Source organism: Dromiciops gliroides, chromosome 6 (genome assembly GCF_019393635.1).
Source record: "Dromiciops gliroides isolate mDroGli1 chromosome 6, mDroGli1.pri, whole genome shotgun sequence".
Classification (NCBI taxonomy): Eukaryota; Metazoa; Chordata; class Mammalia; order Microbiotheria; family Microbiotheriidae; genus Dromiciops; species Dromiciops gliroides.
The window spans coordinates 95,260,074-95,281,772 of record NC_057866.1 but is presented as its reverse complement, the minus strand read 5'-3'; the positions used below and the strand labels follow the sequence as shown (position 1 = coordinate 95,281,772).

General features: G+C 39.0%; 1 protein-coding gene across 1 annotated transcript in view; it reads left to right on the top strand.

The window, feature by feature from the left end:
* The window catches only part of RNF4 (ring finger protein 4), a 59,360-nt gene that overhangs the window by 23,804 nt on the left and 13,857 nt on the right, over window positions 1–21,699 (top strand). The window contains exons 2-4 of the mRNA XM_043970793.1: window positions 7,097–7,268; window positions 14,044–14,164; window positions 15,124–15,203. Coding sequence (XP_043826728.1) covers window positions 7,260–7,268; window positions 14,044–14,164; window positions 15,124–15,203 — 210 coding nt within the window. The 5' untranslated portion in view covers window positions 7,097–7,259. The remainder of the gene's footprint in view (window positions 1–7,096; window positions 7,269–14,043; window positions 14,165–15,123; window positions 15,204–21,699) is intronic.

Genomic DNA, 21,699 nt, shown 5'->3' with positions numbered 1-21,699 from the left:
CCTGGATTCAGGAGTACCTGAGTTCAAATCTGGCCTCAGACACTTTACACTTACTAACTGTGTGACCCTGGGCAAGTCACTTAACCCCCACTGCCCTACAAAACAAACAAAAGAACCCCCCCAAAACTTGAAGTTTTGGACAGTGCCCCCTGGACCCTGGGAACAAAGCCCAACTTTTACATAAAGTTAAGAGTCAAGTCTTCTTGGGCAGCTAGGTGGCACGGTGGATAAAGCACCAGTCCTGGATTCAGGAGGACCTGAGTTCAAATCCAACCTCAGACACTTGACACTTACTAGCTGTGTGACCCTGGGCAAGTCACTTAACCCCAATTGCTTCACTAAAAAAACAAAACACAAAAACAAAAAGAGTCAAGCAATAGGCTGGAAAACTGAGCAAAGAACAACAAAAAAAGAACTTGACCATAGAAAGTCAAAACAAACTCAGAAGAAAACAAAGTCAGAATTGCTACATCCAAAGCCTCAAAGGAAAATGAGAAATGGCCTCAGGCCCAAAAAGAATTGTTGGAAGGAACTCAAAAAAGGATTTAAACACTCAAATAAGAGAGGTAGAGAGAAAATTGGGAAGAAAAATGATAGTGATTCAAGAAAATCATGAAAAAAGTCAACTTGGTTTAAGGAGGCACAAAAAAAAGGTTGAAGAAAATAATGCATTAAAAAACCAAAGTAGCTTCCATCCTGGACCGCCGCTGCCGGAGCTGCCTCCTCCGAGCTTCGGGGAGACCTACCCCCAGCTTTCCCCCTGACCCTTCCCCCACCCCGGACCCCAGAGACGGTGGCATGGAGGGGCTCGGCTCCTGACTCTCTCGCAGGCTCCTGCGCACCTACTACTGCCCTGCTGCCATCTCTCTGTCCCCACTTGCCCATTCCCCTACTGCTTGCCTCCCCGCCCTCCTCCTCCCCTGTGTGCACGCAAAAAAAAATTAAAATAATAATTAAATAAAATAAAAATTAAAAAAAAAGTAGGCCAAGTGGCAAAAGTGGCTTAAAAATCCAGTGAAGAGAAGAATGCTTTAAAAAGCAGAATTAGCCACATGGAAAAAAGATGTATAAAAATTTACTGAAGAAAAGAACTCCTTAAAAAGTAGAATTGGCCAAATGGAAAAGGAGGTACAAAAGCTTACTGAAGAAAATTATTCCTTAAAAAGTAAAATTGTACAAATGTAAGTTAATGATTCCGGGATGTGAAGAAATGATAAAACAAAATCAAAAGAGTGAAAAACTAGGGGGAAAAATGTTAAATATCTCATGGGAAAAACAACTGACCTGGAAAATAGATTGAGGAGAGATAATTTAAAGAATTTTGGACTGCCTGAAAGTCATGATTTTTTAAAAAAGAATGTATAGGGGCAGCTAGGTGGCGCAGTGGATAGAGCACTGGCCCTGGATTCAGGAGTACCTGAGTTCAATTCCGGCCTCAGATACTTAACACTTACTAGCTGTGTGACCCTGGGCAAGTCACTTAACCCCCATTGCCTCACTAAAAAAATAAGAATGTATACATTAGTTAAATTATCAAGTAAAACTACCCTGATATTCTAACACCAGAGAGTAAAATAGAAATCGAAAGAATCTACCTCCTGAAAGAGACCCCAAAACGAAAATTCCTGTGACTATTTTATTCAAATATGTAGAGAACTGAGTCAAATTTATTAAAAATAAGAGCCATTTCCCGATTGCTAAATAGTCAAAGGATATGAACAGGCAGTTTTCAGATGAAACTATAGTGATATGATAAAATGCTCTAAATCACTATTGAGAGAAATGCAAATTGAAACAACTCTGAGGTGCCACTCCTCACCTATCAGATTGGCTAATATTACAAAAAAGGAAAATGACAAATTTTGAAGGGGATGTGGGAAAATTGAGGTGCTAAATGCACTCTTGTGGACTTGTGAACTGATTCAACAACTGGAGAGCAGACCACACACCCTTTGACTCAGGAATACCACTACTAGGTCTATATCCCAAAGAGATAAAAAACAAAAAGGAAAAGGACATATATGTACAAAAATAGCAGCTCTTTGTGATGGCAAAGAATTGGAAATTGAGAGGATGCCCATCAACTGGGGAATGGGTGAATGATTTGTGGTATATGATTGTGATGGAATTTAGTTGTTAAGTCATTTTTTAGTCAATGCCTGACTCTCCATGACCCCATATGGGTTTTCTTGGCAGAGATACTGGAGTGGTTTGCCATTTGCTTCTCCAGCTCAATTTACAGATGAAGAACTGAGGCAAATAGCATTAAGTGACTTGTCCAGGGTATTCATTCCAAGCCTAGCACTCTTACCTACTTTACCACCTTGCTGCCTCTTGTGATGGAATACCATTGTGCTATAAGAAATGATGAGCAGGGTACTCCCAGAAAACCCTGGAAAGACTTATATGAACTGATGCAAAGTGAAATGAGCAGAATCAGGAGGACATTGTGCATAGTAACAACAATATTGTATAATTATCAACTGTGAGTGACTTAGCTATTTCTCAGCAATACAATTGTCTAAGACAATTTGTGCAGATTGAAGCATAAAAACTTGAAAAGACCCTTTTTGGGGGGAGGGGTGGGGTTTTTTCATTACGTTACTAATATGGAATTATCATTTTGTATGATTGTACATGTGTGACCTATACCAAATTGCTTGCCTTCCCCCTGACAAGAATGTAATGAAGGGAGAGAATTTTTTTTTTTTTTGGTGGGGCAATGGGGCTTAAGTGACTTGCCCAGGGTCACACAGCTAGTTAGTGTCAAGTGTCTGAGGCCAGATTTGAACTCAGGCACGCCTGAATCCTGGGCCAGTGCTTTATCCACTATGCCACCTCGCTGCCCCTGAAAATTTTTTAAATGAATGTTAAAAATAGTTTTTACATGTAATTGGGGAAAAAGTAAAGTATTAAATTTAAAAAGAGGAGAGATTTATGGAGAATGGTAATATTAATATCCTCCAAAAAGGAAAGATTGCAAATGAAACATTAAAAAATATGTAGAAGAGAGCATAAAAAGTTCAGAAAGGGATTTTAATAAGTATGGCAGTATTAGCACAACTCTTAAACTTAGCGAGTACCCCCAAAATAAGGCATATGTAATAGATTCATGGTTTGATATGCAATCTTTTTTCTTTAGCATATATTGAAATGTTAATGTCTTTTATTTGTCAAGTTCATAACAGTAAGTTTTATATACATATATATAAATGAGTAGGTGCATGGAAAGATCACTTAGAAATCTTGTGTCTCACTTTGTGGCAAGTCACTGAATCCAATGAAGCTCATTCTGAAAGTTGGCATTAATAATGCACATGCTACTTCCTTTATAGTGTTGTGAGAAAAGTGCTTTGTAAAACCTAAATTAAGGACTATTGAATTGTGACCTTTTATAGCTTCAATTTAGATATATAGCAGTAGTAGCAACCCAGCAGAATTTTAGTTAATTATAGAAATAGAATAGCAAATTTAAACATCACTTTTGTTTTAATGATTGTTAGTCCATTATCATAATCTTTGCTGTTTGTAATATTATGTTCCATGGTTATAATGGTTTGTGCTTAGTATATACTGTGCTAAACTGCAGATTTTTTCATTCCATACGCACTCATACTCTACCACTTGCCTGGCCTGAGCCTTCCAGGGAAGGTGGGGAATGCCATTTCTTTGTACTCCCTCTACTGATCTTGGGTGAAAACCTTCCTGCAGGGAAAGGAAGGAAACCACATTCGATAGTGTTCCCTTCACTGATCAGCTCCAGCGACACCTTTGTTGCATTTGTCCTCAGAGGACTCCATTCTGAAGCCTAATTCCCAGGGTGGTGATAATTTACCAGATTTTATCCCTCTGTGATTAACAGCCTCCTACCTCTCAAGTCCTCCTCATTTCAGTGATTCTGAACTCTCCGACCTTTTGATTCAAACCCTTTTCTTGTCCCCTACTGACTACTTCCCTTTCTCCCACCTCTCAGCCTAAGCCCTCTAACATTCCTCTCTAAAAACTACCCACTCCTCTTACTGTACTCTCTGGAATGCCTGCTCCCAAGGTAACAAACTTGCTTTCATCTTAAATCTTTACTTTTCCATTCTCTGGCCATCCTTTCCAGAACTAGTTGTTCTTTAAATCATTCTCTTGACCCACTGGTTAAGATGGGGGTTAGAATATTCCTTGCCTTCCCATTACCACTTTCAGGCTCTCTCCCTGCTTCATTTCTCTTTGGAGGTTCACTCAATCCACATTTAGCATACAATCAAGATTCCACTCACCTCAAGGACTCTCTTCTTCCCTCAGTATGTTTATTAGCTCATCATCTTTCCTCCAACTCCTTTCCTCTAACTAGGGGACTTAAACATACGTATTGGTATTCCATGAAACATCTTAACCACCTACCACTTCCTCAAATTACTTACTTCCCATAACTTGTTCCTTCATTGCACTTAAGCTGCATAAAGATCACACTCTTGATTTTCCTGTCACCATGATATTCCATTTCTACCTTTGTGAATTCTGAAATTCCCTTATCGGATGTCTTTCTACCTTTTCCTCTACCGCACAGTTCTGTTCTCTTACCTTTGATCCCTCAACCCCTCAATTCCTTCCCAGGCCATCAGCCCTTTGTCATATGAGACCCTTCTACTTGCTGAGGCAAACCCTTCCAAATGCACAGGTAATCTCATTTTGTCTCATCTTCAGTGCATTTCCCCCTTTCTCATTCCTTTTCTCTCCATAATCTTTTTTTTGGGGGGGTGGCTTGGGGGAACAAGGGTTAAGTGACAGGGCTGGTGCTTTATCCACTGCACCATCTAGCAGCCTTCTCTCTCCATAATCTTGAATCTTCCCTGCTTCCCTGCAGCCTACAAACAGGTCCACATCTTAACTCTTTACAGTCTGGCCTTCTGCCTCATCATTCAACTTATGCTGCCAAATTAATTGTCTTTTTGACTTCTTAGCAGCTGTGGAAACTGTCAGTTATCCTCTTCTCCTTGTTATTCTTTTCTCTCTAGGGTTTTGTGACACTGCTTTCTCTTGGTTCTTAGACTTCTCTCTGCTGGATCTTTGGCCAGGTCCCACCCAGTAACTGATGTTTCCTCTGTTGTAAACCTGCTTCTCTTCTCTCTATATTATTTGGCTTGGCGGTCTCATCAGTTTCCATTATCTTGATGCTAATGATTCTCAGATCTTCTTATCCAACCCTTACTTTTTTGCTGACTTTCATGCTTCCATCTCCAATTGCCTATTGGACATCTCAGATTGGATATCCTGTAGACTTTGGGGGGGGGCAATTGGGGTTAAGTGACTTGCCCAGGGTCACACAGCTAGTAAGTGTTAAGTGTTTGAGGTCAAATTTGAACTCAGGTCCTCCTGAATCCAAGGTTGGTGCTCTATCCACTGCGCCACCTAGCTGCCCCATCCTGTAGACTTCTTAAGCTCAACATGTCCAAAACTGAACTCACCCTTCTCCCTAGAACTTCCCTCTTCCTGATTTTTCTATTAATATCAAGTACCACAGTCCTCCTGGAAGTCACCCATACTCACAAAGTAGATGTCATCTTTGACTTCTCAGGTCTCTCCCCCTCATCCCATCTCTAGCCAAGTCATTTTGATTCTGACTTCATAAGGTTTTTCATATATGTTCCTTTCTCTGATATTATTGACAGTCTGTTTCATGTCCTTATCACCTGACATCTGGACTATTGGAAGTAGCTTTCTGATTGGTCTCCCTGCCTCAAGTCTTTCCCTACTATAATAGTCCTTTCACTTAACTTTTACATTGATATTTATAAAACAGATATAATTCTCTCTCTCTCTCTTTCTCTCTCTCTCTCTCTCTCTCTCTCTCACACACACACACACACACACACACACACACACACACACACATACACACACACACACACCCCTATTCAGTAATTCCAGTGGCTCCCTATTACTTTCAGGATCAAATATAAAATCCTGTATTTGGTCTTTAAAACCCTTCCTAACCTGGCCCCTTCTTACCTTTCTAGTCCATCTCCAGACTGTTGTCACCACCTATCCCCCATCCCTACCATCTATCCCCCATCCCTGGAATTTTCTCCCTTCTTGTCTCCAACTCCTGGCTTCCTTCAAGACATAGCTAAAATCCCACCTTCTACATTCATGATCTCCCTTAATGATGATGCCTTCCCTCTGTTTATTATCTCCAGTTGCTCCTATACATCTCTTGTTTGCATTATTGTCTCCCTCATTAGATTGTGAATTCCTTGAGAATAAGGATTTTGGGAGGCAGCTAGGTGGCACAGTGGATAAAGCACTGGCCCTGGATTCAGGAGGACCTGAGTTCAAATCTGGCCTCAGACACTTGACACTTACCACTGTGTGACCCTGGGCAAGTCACTTAACTCTTATTGCCCAGTCAAAAAAAAAAAAAAAAAAAGAGAGAGAGAGAGAGAATAAGGATTTTGTGGTTGGATTTGGATTTAGCTTCCTTCTGCTTGTTCATCCCCATCACTTAGTACAGTGCCTGGCACATGGTAAGCACTTAAGAAATGCTTTTGTGACTTCCTGACCTCACAGCATGGTTTACAGAAGCTTATTTATGTAGACCAATTAGTATTAAGTGGCATATGATGGAGAATTTTTCTTAAAGCCTTGTTTTTCCCAGACTACCTCAACCTCCCCTTTCCCTCATCCCTCCCCATCTAGTTGCATGTAAGGCATATAGGCAGAAACTGTCTATGCTTACATTGGATGATTGTGGCCCCGGGGCTGATTCCCTTAAGCACAGAACTGCTACTCTGGAGAATTTTGGACTCATTCCTTTGGACTTCACATAGGCCGTTGTGTGTGTGACGGGCTTAGGGTTTTGGTTGGGCTGGGGGCAGGGAGTAGTTTGATTTTTGTTTTTTAATAGATTTAAGAAACTGAACCTCACATGGCACTGCCCACTGAGACTATCAGGTATTTTCTCTGACTGACCTTTGATCCTAGGTTCAATTCAAAGACACTTGACATATAGTAGTAAATACTTCCCCAAGAAGCTTTCTGATCTTTAGCTGAGTCTTATTGACGATATAGGTATTGGTTATTTACATATTATCTTTTTCTTAAATAGGTTTTAAAACTACTCCTGGAAATCTGCACTTTGGGCTATTGTGAAAGCTAAAGAAATGGGCTACAAGCAAATATAAGGATTTGAAAGATTTTAATTGTTGCCATATTTTTGGCATACATCACATCCATATATATCCTTTTTCTCTCTGGATCTGAGAAACATCATGAGCACAGTAAGTTTTTTGTTTGTTTTTTTAAACAAAGTCCATAGAAAGCATCTCATTGGTTTTACTTTTTTTTTTTAAAAAGAATAAGGATATATGATTTTAAAGCTTAAGCCTTAAAAAATCATCTATGCCAAACCCTTCATTTTAGAAAGCTGAGGCCCAGAGAAAATAAATTATTTGCCTAAGATCATAGAGTGAATTGGTGGAAGAACCAGAAGTGGAATATTGAGCTCTGGACCTAGTCCATTGTTCAAGCCGCTAAACTAGACTGTCTCTTATAACTAGTGGTGTATTGAACTGAGCAATAGAATGAAAGTCAGGGTGCCTTCTTTCTAGTTCTGCCTCTAACTCACTGACCTTGAACATGTCAGTGGCTTGACCTCTCTGATCTGGGCCTCAGCTGAGTCTTATAAAGATGGGGTTCTATTCTGGAAATCAGTTTAAAATTAAGATTTTTGCTTAGTTTTATTTTGTATTGTTTTAATGTATAAAACATCTGTGCATTTTGACACACAGACCTAACAGACAGGTTATAAATATCAAAATATTTTCTTACACTTTTCATGATAGCAAGGAACTCAAAGTAAATCACTATCAATTGAGAAATTGCTAAACCATTTGTGATGTGTGAATGTTATGAAATACTGTGATAACTTGGAATAATTCTAAGAGAATCATGGGGAGGCTTATATGAATTCATTCAGAGTAAAGGAAGCAAAACCAGGAAAACCCTGACTATAAAATTATCAAAAGAACAACAACAAAAAGATAATATTATATAAGCGTAATAGAAGCTTGACTCTGGAGGAGAGTTAAAAACTACTCTTCCCTTTAATCTTTTTTTTAATTATAAAAGTATTTTATTATTTTCCAGTTACATGTAGAGATAGTTTTCAGCATTTGTTTTTATAAGATTTCTAGTTTCAAATTTTTTCTCCCTCTCTCCTCCCCAAGACAGCATGCAATCTGATATAGGTTATGTATGTACAATCACATTAAACATTTCTGCATTACTCTTGTGGTGAAAAAAGAATCAAAGCAAAAAGGAAAAACCTCAAAAAAGGAAAACAACAGCACCAGAAACAAAGGAAATAGTGTGGTTCAATCTGCATCCATATTCCACAGTTCTTTTTTTTTCTGGTTTTGGAGAGCATTTTCCATCATGAGTCCTTTGGAACTATCTTGTACTATTGTATTGCTGAGAAGAATCAAGTCTGTCACATTTGATTAACGCGTAATGTTGATGATACTGTGTACAATGTTCTCCTGGTTCTCCTCATCTCACTCATCATCAGTTCATGCAAGTCCTTCCAGTTTTCTCTGAAATATGCCTGTTCCTTGTTTCTTACAGCACAGTAGTATTCCATTACATTCATATATCACAACTTGTTCAGCCATTCCCCAATTGATGGGCATCCCCTCAATTTCCAATTCCTTGCCACCACAAAAAGAGCAGCTTTAAATATTTTTGTACATGTGGGTCCTTTTCCCTTTTTTATGATCTCTTTGGAAAAAAGACCTAATTGTGGTATTGCTGGGTCAAAGGGTATGCACAGCATTACAGCCCTTTGGGCATAATTCCAAATTGCTTTCAGAATGGTTGGATCAGTTCACAGCTCCACCAACAATGCATTAGTATTCCAGTTTTTCCACAGCTTCTCCAACATTTATTATTTTCCTTTTTTGCCATATTAACCAATCTGATAGGTGACTTCCCTTCAATCTTGGTGAAGGTGGGGGGAGTCTTTATGTGGAGTATTATATACATAGATTAGTTAATTGTATTGTATTGACTGGTTTTGCTAAACTTTTTTCTTAATTTGTTAAAAGAGATGGCTTGTTGAGTAGAGGAAGAGATTGGTTTGGGAAAGATTATATAAAAACAAAATGTTTAACATGCTGTTAGATTGGTTCATTCAGCAGATATTTAACAACTGCCTGTTATGTTCAAAGCTGTGTAGATACAAAGATACCTATAGCATAGACCTGAATCTTAGGAAGATTACAATATACAAGGAAAAAAGACATGTTCAATTTTAATCTCTGCTGGTTAACTAGCTCTTGGCATGTCTCACATACAAACACACAGACACAGACAAACACATGCATGCTCACATACACACACTTGTGGGTATCTTTTCTTTTCCTGATTACAACATGAGGAAATTGTATTTGATGACTGTAGCACAGTGCCTGGCTCATATTAAATGCTATATAAATGCTTATTCACTTATTCCCTCCCTTCTTATATAGTTCATAAGAAACTTTTATAGTTCATAAGACTGTTTTAAATCTTTTTGTTGCAAGCTTAGACAAAAGGCCTAGGACCAAGAAAGACCAAGTATTTAAATAGAAAATGTCCTTGAATACTTGCCAAGGTTGTAGAGGCTCTTCTGGGGAATAAAGAATTTAAATATAGAAAGAGCTTTGTGATCATCATCCCTCATTTTACATCAATAGTCTAAGGGCAAGAATAAGGAAGGGTTATACAGGCAATAAGCGTTGCTAAACTGGTTGTGAATTGTTGGTGTGTTTTGTCACAGTTATAGAATTCTGTGACTTAAGTATGTGCATTGTTTCCATTAAAAATTTAGAGAGGGGCCAGATAGGTGTCACAGTGGATAAAGCACCGGCCCTGGATTCAGGAGGACCTGAGTTCAAATTTGTCCTCAGACACTTGACACTTACTAGCTGTGTGAGTCTAGGCAAGTCACTTAACCCTCATTGCCCTGCAAAAAAAGAAAGAAAGAAAAGAAAAGAAAATGTTAAGAGAATTAATGTGTCCCTTTGGATGCTTTTCAGCTGGTTTTAGATAGTGGATTGAATAAATCATCAAAATAAAATGATAACTTTGGAATTGTTTGCAAATGAGTAAACCAAAGCCTAAAGCTATTTACAGTAACTTGTCTAAGACTTCAGTGCTTGAGAGTTCTGTCATTGGTGTGGAATCATTTCCTTCAACAAAGCTTCCATACAGATAGATCAGGAGCCTACCATAGATTTTGGCAGAACATTTCACAAAGTCTCTCAGCATATACCCCTTTGAACAGGATCATGAGTTGTAGGCTAGGTGACATACGTAAGTGGATTTGGAAATAACTTAATGTTTGTCTACCTGAAGGGAAGGTGTCTAGCAGCATGCCCCAGTGGTCTGTCTTTGGCCTTTTGGTATTCAGCATTTTCATCAGTACTTGTAGTGAAAACATAGATCAATAAACATTTATTTAAAACCTACTCTGTACCAGGTACTATGCTAAGCGCTGGTGATATAAAAACATAATAACGCCCCTGCCTTCAAGAAGGTTGTATTTTGGAGCAGCTAGGTGGCACAGTGGACAGAGTACTGGCCCTGGATTCAGGAGGACCTGAGTTCAAATCCAGCCTCGGACACTTAACACACTTACTAGCTGTGTGACCCTGGGCAAGTCACTTAACCCCAATTTCCTCCCCCCCCCCAAAAGGTTGTATTTTATCAAGGGAAATGATGTCTTCCACATAAAAGTAAGCACAAAATATATCCAAAGAAGCTCTGAAATCATTTAGTGGGTTCAGGAGAGGCAGTCACATCTGGAAGACCAGGAAAAGCCTTATGTAGGAGATGACACTTGAGCTGAGCATGGAAAGAAGGTAGGGAGGTTATGAGGAGAGAGCACACTTCAAGCTTGGGGGCACAGCTTGTGCAAAGGTGTGGAGGAAGGAAATAGTATGTTAATATGTGGAAAAGTAAGTGTGCCAGTTTGGCTTGTTAAGAGTCCACTGCAGTAATTTAGAGGGGATAATTGTTTGAATTAGGGACAACTTAATGGATATAGGAAGAATGATGACTATATAGTTGAGGACTTGAATAGCATTCAGGAAAAATAAGGGGATACTTCATGTTAGATAAAAGTGACTGTATCTGAAAATATCTCAGGCTGAATCTAATAAGATCAAAGTGGTATGATAGCAATAAATATGAAATCCTATACTTGGGTTGAAAAAGTAAACTCAACAAATGAAAGATGAAGAAGGCCTGGCTAGAGAGCATTTTGTCTCAGAAAGCTTTGTGTTTTGATTGACTACAAAATATATGACATGGCAGCCAAAAAAGTAAACACAGTCTTAGGTTGTTTTAAGAAGGACATCTTATACAGAAAAAGGGAAGTGATAATCCCACTGCACTCTCTTCTCATCAGGCCACAGCTGAAATGCTGTTCAGTTCTGGTTGTGTAATTTTAGGACAGACATGTACAAAGTGAAGTATTTCTAGGGTGATGAGTGTGTATAATAGAGGATTCGGTGAAGGTATCGAGAGAGTTTTAGCCAAAGGAGATTTAGGGGAGACACCATAGCTGTCTGAAGGATCTTCAAGTGGAAGTTGAATTACTTTTTTTTTTTTTCTATAGCCCCAGATTGTAAACCTTGGAGTGGTGGGTAGAAGTTGCAGAGAAGCAGATTTCAGCTCAACATAAAGAAAAACTCAACAATTAGAGCTTGTCCCAAAGTAAAATTAACTTCCTCAGGAAATAATGGGTTCCCTGTTATTTAAGGCCTTCAGGCAGAATCTCTATTGGATGTTGGCTAGGGATGTTAAAGAGAAAGTTCCTTTTCAGTAAGAAGTTGGATTAAGTGACTTACAAAGTCCTTTCTAGTTCAAAATTCTATGACTGCAATACTCCTACACTTTAGGATACAGTGTCTAAAACAATTGGGCAGCCCTCTGGTAATGAACCTTTCCATATTTAACAGTGTTCTACCTCAAACAACACATTATCCATTACTCCTCCTCCTACAGTTGGAACCTTACCAGCTCTTTTTTTTTTTTTTTGCAGGGCAATGAGGGTTAAGTGACTGCCCAGGGTCACACAGCTAGTAAGTGTCAAGTGTCTGAGGCTGGATTTGAACTCAGGTCCTTCTGAATCCAGGGCAGTGCTTTATCCACTGTGTCACCTAGCTGCCCCCTCTTTACCAGCTTTTTAAGCCTTTTTCAGCTCAGCTAATAAAATAGTGAAAAACCCAAGATCAAGGCTATACTATATTGTGGCATCAAAGTATGCTTTAATAAAGAATCAAATTTAATCACAATTTGTTCAGTCTTAGAAATTATGAGCAGTTGTGTTGAAGCAAACTTTATTTCCTTTGGTTTTTTGTTTTTGTTTTTGTTTTTTTTTGCTGGGCAATGGGGGTTAAGTGACTTGCCCAGGGTCACACAGCTAATAAATGTTAAGTGTCTGAGACCAGATTTGAACTCAGGTCCTCCTGACTTCATGGTGGTGCTCTATCCACTGCACCACCTGCCTCACTTAAAAATAAAGGAAAATTGACCAAGTGTGGAAAACAAGAAAAGTAAAAAAACTATGTGTGAATCTCCAAAGGAATGGGAAGCACCTTTCCAGGGATTCTAATATATGACAAAGGATTTTAATTGGAATCCAAAGCCACTTAGCAACCCTGGTAGGTTAACAAATTTGTGTTCGTAAAAATCAAAGAATTACAGTTAGAAGGGACCTGAAAATTCATCTAGTTTAGTTTCTGCCCAGATCATGAGTTCTGTCTATATCATTCCTGACAGGTAGTCAGTCAACTAGACAAGGGGTGTCAAACTCAGAAAGAAACAGGGGCCGATAAACTGTACGTAAGGATCCCTACAGGCTGTGTATTGATTTAGAAAACTCCATGTTAACATCATCTATTTTTTATTGTATTTATTTTCTTAAATATTTCCCAGTTGTATTTTAATATGGTTCTGGTGGTACTCAGGAGCATTGCAGCTGAGTGTTTAATATCTCTGATCTAGATTCCACTTGAAGAACTATGGTAACTTGCAAATTACCATCTCTAAATGAGGGTGTTAAATTTATGGACAGCTCATTGTTGGGAATTTTTTTTCCTTATTGACCTGAAATTAGCCATCCTCTAATTCCCGCCCATTGGTCTCCTTTAATCCTTCTCCTGCATTACAACCCATAAGATATTTGAAGATCACTGTCATCTCCCAACAGGTTTTCTCTTCATATTAAATGTTCCCATTTCCTTCAATCAGTCCTAAGATGATATGGTCTTGAGGGCAGCTAGGTGGCGCAGTGAATAGAGCACTGGCCCTGGATTCAGGAGGACCTGAGTTCAAATCTGGCCTCAGACACTAGCTGTGTGACCCTGGGCAAGTCACTTAACCCCAATTGCCTCACCAAAAAAAGAAAAGATGATATGATCTTGAGTCCCCTCACCATCCTAGTCATCCTTCTCTGTTTGTGTTCCATCATCCACTGTCTTTAAAATGTGGTATTCACAATTGGTGCAGTCTGAAGGGTAAGGAAATGATCACAAAAGCCCTGACTGGACACTAGATAGATGTATGTTGGTATGCAGCCATAAAGTCACATTGAGTTTGTAAACCTTTTTTTGGCTACCATTTCACATACAGATTTTTGTCTACTAAAACCATTCTGGTCTTTTCTTTTTCTTTCTTTTTTTTTTAAAGTGAGGCAATGGGGGTTAATTGACGTCCCCAGGGTCACACAGCTAGTAAGTGTTAAGTGTCTGAGGCTGGATTTGGCCTCAGGTCCTCCTGACTCTAGGGCCAGTGCTCTATGCACTGCGCCACCTAGCTGCCCCTATTCTGGTCTTTTTATGGGACTTGATTCCTATCTACATCTCTACCCCCCACCCACAACCTGGACTTGTGCAATAGATTGTTAAACTCAAATGCCAAACTGGAAATGTGTACCTATGCAAAGTCTTATATCTGAGTTGAAATAGTTATCTTTTCATTAATCATTCAATTTATTTTTATTTTTAACAGACTCAAAGAAAGCGCCGAGGTGGAACAACAAATTCCAGACAGACTCAAAAACGAGAACGATTAGTAGGTCCAACAACTGAGATGACTTCAGAAGCTGAGCCAATAGAACTTGTAGAAAGTGGTAAGTGTACAAATAAAACTGATGGAGCCTCTTATTTTGGAAGGATATTATAGGACCTAAAATGCTGAGAGTTATTTTGGAAACATCCATCTCAAATTTTTTATTCAAACTTTAAAGCCAATTTTGTTATAACCAATCCTATATTTGTCCTAAAGTATTCCAAGGTTTCTAAAACTTGAAAACTGCTAGAGTTTGGTTGAGCTAGTAATATCCAATACCTTGTGGTTACTTCATGAAAGCCCATAACCTTCTTCCTTGGTTTTCATGAAGAGGACATAAAGCTGTAAGTCATATGAAAATTCTAAATCCATGGAATTGATGGTATGAGGGGTTAGGGAAAGAATTTTATGGTAGGCTACCCTTGTGAGTGTGGTCATCTTATCTTCCTTGCACCAAAATGATCTTAAAGGCTTTCAGAAAAGGTGACATTTTCCAAATCATTTCTGCCTTGTGAAATAATTTGAAATGTTTCCTAGGTGCCTTGTAGTTCTTACTATGCTCCTGATAACTTAATTATCTCTATAGCAGTTTTCAGCAAGGATTTTTTTTTAAAAGGGCTGTTTGCAACTTTTTGTTGTTTTGTTGCTATGTCCTAAACATGAGTTTTGGGGTGATGCTTATAACCAATCATAGTAAAGGCCAATGTTGACTTCAGACAGTTACAGGGAGCTATTCTTCAATGAGATTTCTATTTCTATATTTGTAATGTAGCACATATATAATCCTTAGGGTTCCAGAGATTATTCTGAATTCCAGGCTCAGGGAAGGGCAGACTAGCTGATAAAAGGAGGAAAAAAAAAGGCCTAATGGCTGACTAGAGAGATTTAGTATTAGGGTATCTATGCTGATAATGTCTCTGTTTCTGTAGGGTTACATTTGCCTGGGTTCAGGGTATTTATTTAGATCTACTGAACTTGTCAATTTTCCTGATGTTTGTTACAAAATGTTTTCTTTTAAAGCTGGAGAAGAAGTGGTGGACCTCACCTGTGAATCTACTGAACCGGTGGTAGTGGATCTAACTCACAATGATTCTGTGGTGGTAAGCATCAGTAGTATAGATTGAGGTGGACGCTACCAGGTTTTAGTTACCTTAGCAATCTAACTGATTGAGTGTCTGTCACATCTTAAGTATAGATTACTTTCAGAGGAGTTGTAATATTATTATACTCCAGCAAGCAGATTATTGTTCACATGGTATATGATGTATATAAAGTCCTTTGCAAACTTTAAAGGGCTACAGAGGTGTCAGGTATTATTACTCTGTATTATCAAAGATAAAAGAAGTAATGCTTTAGAACCTTCTCCAAAAATTATTTAAGTACTAGAAGGACATCTAGTTGTATAAACATAAAGATACAGGAATGTGTTCTGCTGTTTGGGAACTAAAATGTGTTTTGTTTGGGGGGGGGGTTGGTGAGGCAATTGGGGTTAAGTAACTTGCCCAGGGTCACACAGCTAGTAAGTGTCAAGCGTCTGAGGTCAGATTTGAACTCAGGTCCTTCTGAATTCAGGGCTGGTGCTCTATACACTGTGCCACCTAGCTGCCCCTGAACTAAAATGTTTTTTTAACAAAGAATCTGATCACTTTCCAACCCTAAAAGGTAGATCACTACATTTATTATCTAGCCTAATGGTGTCATATATCATACTGGAAGTAATTTGACCTTCCCTTCATTTCATAGATTTTAAAATATGTTTATTGATGTAATGCCAGTTAGCATTTTTATAATAGACATCTCTTAGTCTCTCTGCTAGACTGATTCTGATAACTCCCAGTGCTTGGTCTCCTTTGGCAGAGATACCAGGTTATAATAGAAAAACTTAGAATGACAGACAGTCAGAACTGAAATGGACCTTAGAAATCACTTGGGCCAAATGACTTGCCCTATTTCACAGACTAACTGGGGCAGAATCTAGAACTCTCTGCAAGCCTACCTAGTTGTCATTTTACTGTATTGCTCTTCTCACAGTGCTTCAAGTTAAAAGATGCCGACTTTCTAATTAATGTAGGAAACAGCATTAGATTTAGAGTCAGAGTTTAAACCCCAGATTTGCATCTTAGTATTAATATAATCTTGGCCAAATCAGTCTCTCTGGATCTCAGTTTCTTCATTTGAAACATGAGGTGAGTGTGGAGTCAGTCTCCATAATTCCTTTCAGCATCAAAGTCTCCTGATCTGTGCTTCAGAAGCTATGGTTTGTGTTTTAAAATTTCATGGCCTGAGTCAGAGGAATCACAAAATCACTCTGCTCTTCACAAAGCTCTGCAAAAAATAGAAGAGAAAGACCTTTAATGTGCTTCTATCACCCCTGGAATATATTGAGACACACTGTCTTTCACCATCTCCCCTGCACTAGCCAGTCTCTCCTCTTTCCCCCATCTTGACTTGTTGCTGAACCAATTTAATGCTACAGTGTCATCCTCTTTTGAATTCCTAAGTCCCCTTATCATATCACCACTTATACCCAACCAAGCCTCAGCCTTGTATCACTCTCACCATTTGTTGCCTTCTCTCCTACACACTTGTTCCTTACCCAAGGGTTCTGACTGGGTCCACTGCAAATTCATGTTGTACAGTTTCATCTGAGCCCTCATTGTTGCTAGGTAGTCATACTCTAGCTCTCTTATCAACTCACTCCCACTATGCACTCACTATTGGTCTTCCAAACTTTTTTGTGCCTTCTGAAACCTCCTGTGGATCCCTGTCCCTGTCAGCCGAGAATCGTGCCTCATTCACTGTGAACTCCCTCTTCTCCCCTCTTCCTCATCTATTACTCAGGTACCTTCTACCATTATCTTTTTTTTTTCTTCTTCTACCATTATCTTGTCCTTCACTGCTGTCTCACCTGTTCCAGTGACTCCATTCTGTCCCATCTCCTCCATCAGATTGCTCCCTCCATCATCTACACTCTTTGATTTATTTTCATTCTTTCCCCCTCTGCTGACTCATTTCTTACTACCTATAGACATACCTATGTCTCTTCTGCTCCTGAAAAAGCCTGAACTAGATTTTTCCATCCCTGTTAACTATTGTCTTCTATCTCTTCTGCCCTTCGTAGCTAAGGCTGTCTTCAGTAGACGTCTCCACTTTTCTCTCCCCTCCCTCTCTGTCTCTCTCTCTGTCTCTCTCTGTCTCTCTCTGTCTCTCTCTCTCTCTCTCTCTCTCTGTCTCTCTCTCTCTCTCTCCCCCCCCTTCTTCTCTCTCCCCTCCCTCCCTCTTCTCTCTCTCTGTCTCTCTGTCTCTCTGTCTCTCTCTCTCTCTCTCTCTCTCTCTTTTAACCCTTTACAGTCTGGCTTCTGGCTTAATCATTCCTCCAAAGTTAGCCTATTCCTACTCCTTGGTCACCTCTGTCTAGCCTTTGACACTGTTGATGACTCTCTCCTTGATATTTTCTTCTCTCTAGGTTTTTGTAACACTACTCTCTACTGGTTCTCTCACTGTGCCTGGCACAGACTAGATGCTCAATAGGTGTTGGTTGGTTGACGACCTACTCTGTCACCTTTTTCATTCCTCCTTCAGATCATGCTCTCTAACCACTGGTGTCCTTCAGTGTTCTGTCCTATGCCCAGTTCTTTTCTCCTTCTATACTACTTTATTTAGTGATTTCACAAGCTCCCAGCAATTTAATTACCATCTCTTTAATCTATGTTTCTGGCCCCAAATTCTCTGTCTGCCTCCAAGCTCACATCTCCTGTCCCAAATCTCTAGTTGGCTTCCAGTCTCATATTTCCAACTGCCTTTTAGTCAACTTGACCTGCATGTCTGGTAGACTTCTTAAATTCATCATACCTAAAACAGAACCCATTATCTTTCCCCCAAGTGCTCCCCTACCCTCCATCTTTCCTATTACTGTACAGGCCAACACCATCCTTCCAGTCCTTCAGACTTGCAACCTAGGAGTCGTCGTGATTTCTCACTCTCACCCCTCCTATCCAGTCTGTTGCTGAGTCCATCAGTTTCATCTTTCAGTGTGTCTCAAATATACCCCCTTCTCTCTTCTGACAGTGCCCCCCCTGTGGTATAGGCCTTCATCATCTCACACCTGGACTATTGGAATAGCCATCTGCCTGCCTCAAGTCTCTTCCACATTCCAGTTCACACTTTATTCGGACACTAGAGTGATTTTCCTAACATGCAGGTCCAACCAAGTAAAATCCCCTACTTACTAACTCCAGCAGCTCTCTGTTGCTTCAAAAACTCAAAGATAAAATGCTTGGTTTGACATTCAAAGCCCTTCATAGCCTAGGGCCCTCTCAATCTCCCAGTCTTCTAAGTCCTAGCTAAATCCCATCTATAGGAAGCCTTTCCTGAATTCCAGTACCTTCCCTCTGTTAATTTCTTACTTATCTTATATATGCCTCACTTTGTATATATTTGTTTGCATATTGTGTCCCCCATTAAGTTATAAGCTCCTTGAGGCCAGGGACCGTCTTATCCCCTCTTTTTATATCCCCAGTGCTTAGCTGAGTAGTAGGCTCTTAAGAAATGTTTATTGATTGATTCAAACAAATTAAATGACTTGCCCAGGATGACACAGCTAATAAGTAGCTTTTGGGGGGGGGGGCAGGGCAATGGGGGTTAAGTGACTTGCCCAGGGTCACACAGCTAGTGTCAAGTGTCTGAGGCCGGATTTGAACTCAGGTTCTCCTGAATCCAGGGCCGGTGCTTTATCCACTGCGCCACCTAGCTGCCCCGATAATAAGTATCTTATGCTGGATTTGCACTCAGATCTTCTGACTCTTGGTCCTGTACTCTTTTTTGTTTTTTTTTGTTTTTTTGGTGAGGCAGTTGGGGTTAAGTGACTTGCCCAAGGTCACACAACTATTAAGTGTCAAGTGTCTGAGGCTGGATTTGAACTCAGGTACTCCTGACTCCAAGGCCAGTGCTCTATCCACTGTGCCACCTAGCTGCCCCTGGTCCTGTACTCTTTCTATCCACTATGTCACCTAATTGTCCCCATCACTGAGTCTTTAGAGAGAGAGAGAGAGAGAGAGAGAGTGTGTGTGTGTGTGTGTGTGTGTGTGTGTATTTCTTTATGAATTTATTTACTTTTAGCATTCTTTTGAAATTTTGAGTTCCAGATTCTCTCCCTCTTGCCAATTCTTCCCCCACTCATTGAGAAGGCAAACAATATGTTATGTTATATAAGGCAAACATACATATATATATAAAAGAATTATTTGGGGTTAGATCCTTAGATCCTACTTCTGACCTGTGCTGTGGCTGTATGCCCCTCCACCAGTGATCCTCTCATTCCCCCAGAATCTGCTGATCTGCAGGGGTAAAGGGAGTTTTCATCAGGAGTTCCCCCATACCACAAGTTTGGTCAAACAAAATACACTAGACTGTGTGATTAGTTTAACAGGAAACATCTTAAAAGTTGGACTTAGGTAATAAATGATCTTTTCATTTCTCAAATGAAGAACAATTTAAACTCTCACTTTATCTAGACTCTTTTCTGAGTGTTGGATAAGTTGTTTTGCCTAACCATGACACCACTCGGTTCCAGTGTCCAACAGAGGCTTTAGCATCTTTGACCTAGGTACATCTTAAGAGTTTAATCTAATATTGCCCACCAGGGGGGATGTTTAGAATTTTGTGATTTCACAACAGATATTAATAGGTGCTTTACAGGTACATGTGATAAATATCTGTTGTTTTGATTTAGCATTTGCTAGATTCTGTTGGCCTTCATCATACTGTTTGGCCTTGTCCAGTTTTTATTATTAAACAATTACATTCACCACCTCAGATGGGGGTTATTGTGAATGATTTGTGGAAAGTTAGTTTAAAAATATTCGGCTGACTTGCATATAGATCCTCTCCTGAGCCCTTAAAGCAAGTAAATTCCCAATTATTGTTTCCCAAGCCAGGTCTGAATAACTTGTAGTTGCCACCTGGTGCTTTCTCTCCTTTGTTGCTCTGGGCTATCTTACAATAGAGGGGAGGTTTTCTGTCCTTTCCTCTTAAGACACACTACTAAAGTTAATCAGGAAACTGATTGTGATATAATATCCAAAGTCTATGTTAGGAATAAGAATAAGTTTGTTCAATGAACTCTTGTAAAATTAGTGCAGGTAGACTTATCACTAAATTTTATATTTATAAGGTTTTTAAATGGATATATCCGTACAGTACTATACTTTGTAATTTTCAATATAATGTAATGATTCCATAATTTTTAAGTAAGTTTTTTCTACAATTCTCAGGAATTATAATCAACACAGGTAAGTTATATTAATTGTACAATTCAATACATTTTAAAATATTATGGCAGCAAAAATTATATAGTCATCAAAAGGCATAAAATGAAATCTTGTTCCTATGCCTAGATATGATTAGTCTTGTGCTACCTTTTAATTCATTAAACATCAAATTTATTATAAATGGACAAATCACCATCTATTATTCCCTAAACTTGTCAGGATGTTTATGGACCAAATTTAGAATATCTTGAAAAGTGTAATTGAGGAAGAAAGGAAAATTTATGACATTTCAACAAAGTTTCTTTTATTAAAAGCTCACAGTATCTATCATTTTCTAACTAAGCAAAGAAATATGGCAAAAAGTAGAATGCTCTTTAATTCTCCAGAGCTATAATAAAGTCCCCCTAGTGTCTGATGAAATCTGATGAAAATACATCAGGGAATAAAACCATTACTTTAGCTACTATGAAACAACTTCCCTAAAGAATCAACTAGAACTCTTGTAGCCTGAAAGAGGGACTGGTTTTTACTTTATGTAAAATTGTCTTGGATTGGTGTTTTTGTTTTTTGAGTGAGCCCAATTTTGCTGATGGTTAGACCATAGGCAGAAGTGGTGATAGACTTTCAGAACATGACTCAAGTTGAGAGACAGAGATGGAGGATACAATTCTAAACATTTTTAAAAGATAATTTTTTTTTAATTTGCAAAGTATAGGTATTAAGACTACATTCAGGTCTCTTTTATTTAAAGTTTTGAGTTCCAAATTTTATCCTTTCTCTCACTCCCCAAGGTAGTAAGCAGTCAGATATAGGTTATATACATCTTTCATTTCTCATATTGGATAAAAGTTTTCTATTCTTCTCACTTAGGTGATAGGCAATTTACTGAATTGAGTTTTACCAAATTCTCAATGTTTAGTTCAGCCTTGTGCTAAGTAACAGAGAATGATATTGAAACAAATTATGTTATGTTCCTACCCTCAGAGGGTTTCTATCTTTTCCTTTTATCATCATGCATTTTATAGGCCGTTTTTACAGAATATCTTGGCCCATATGTAGTGATTTTCTAATAGAGAAATCGCTAAGATAGTTAATGATTTTTACAGAAATAAACTGGTATGGGGAAATAATAAAGGTGTTGATTTATTATTATTATCATCATCATTATTATTATTTTGCAGGGCAATGAGGGTTAAGTGACTTGCCCAGGGTCACACAGCTAGTAAGTGTCAAGTGTTGGAGGTCAGATTTGAACTCAGGTCCTCTTGAATCCAAGGCTGTTGCTTTATCCACTGCACCACCTAGCTGTCCCAAAGGTGTTAATTAT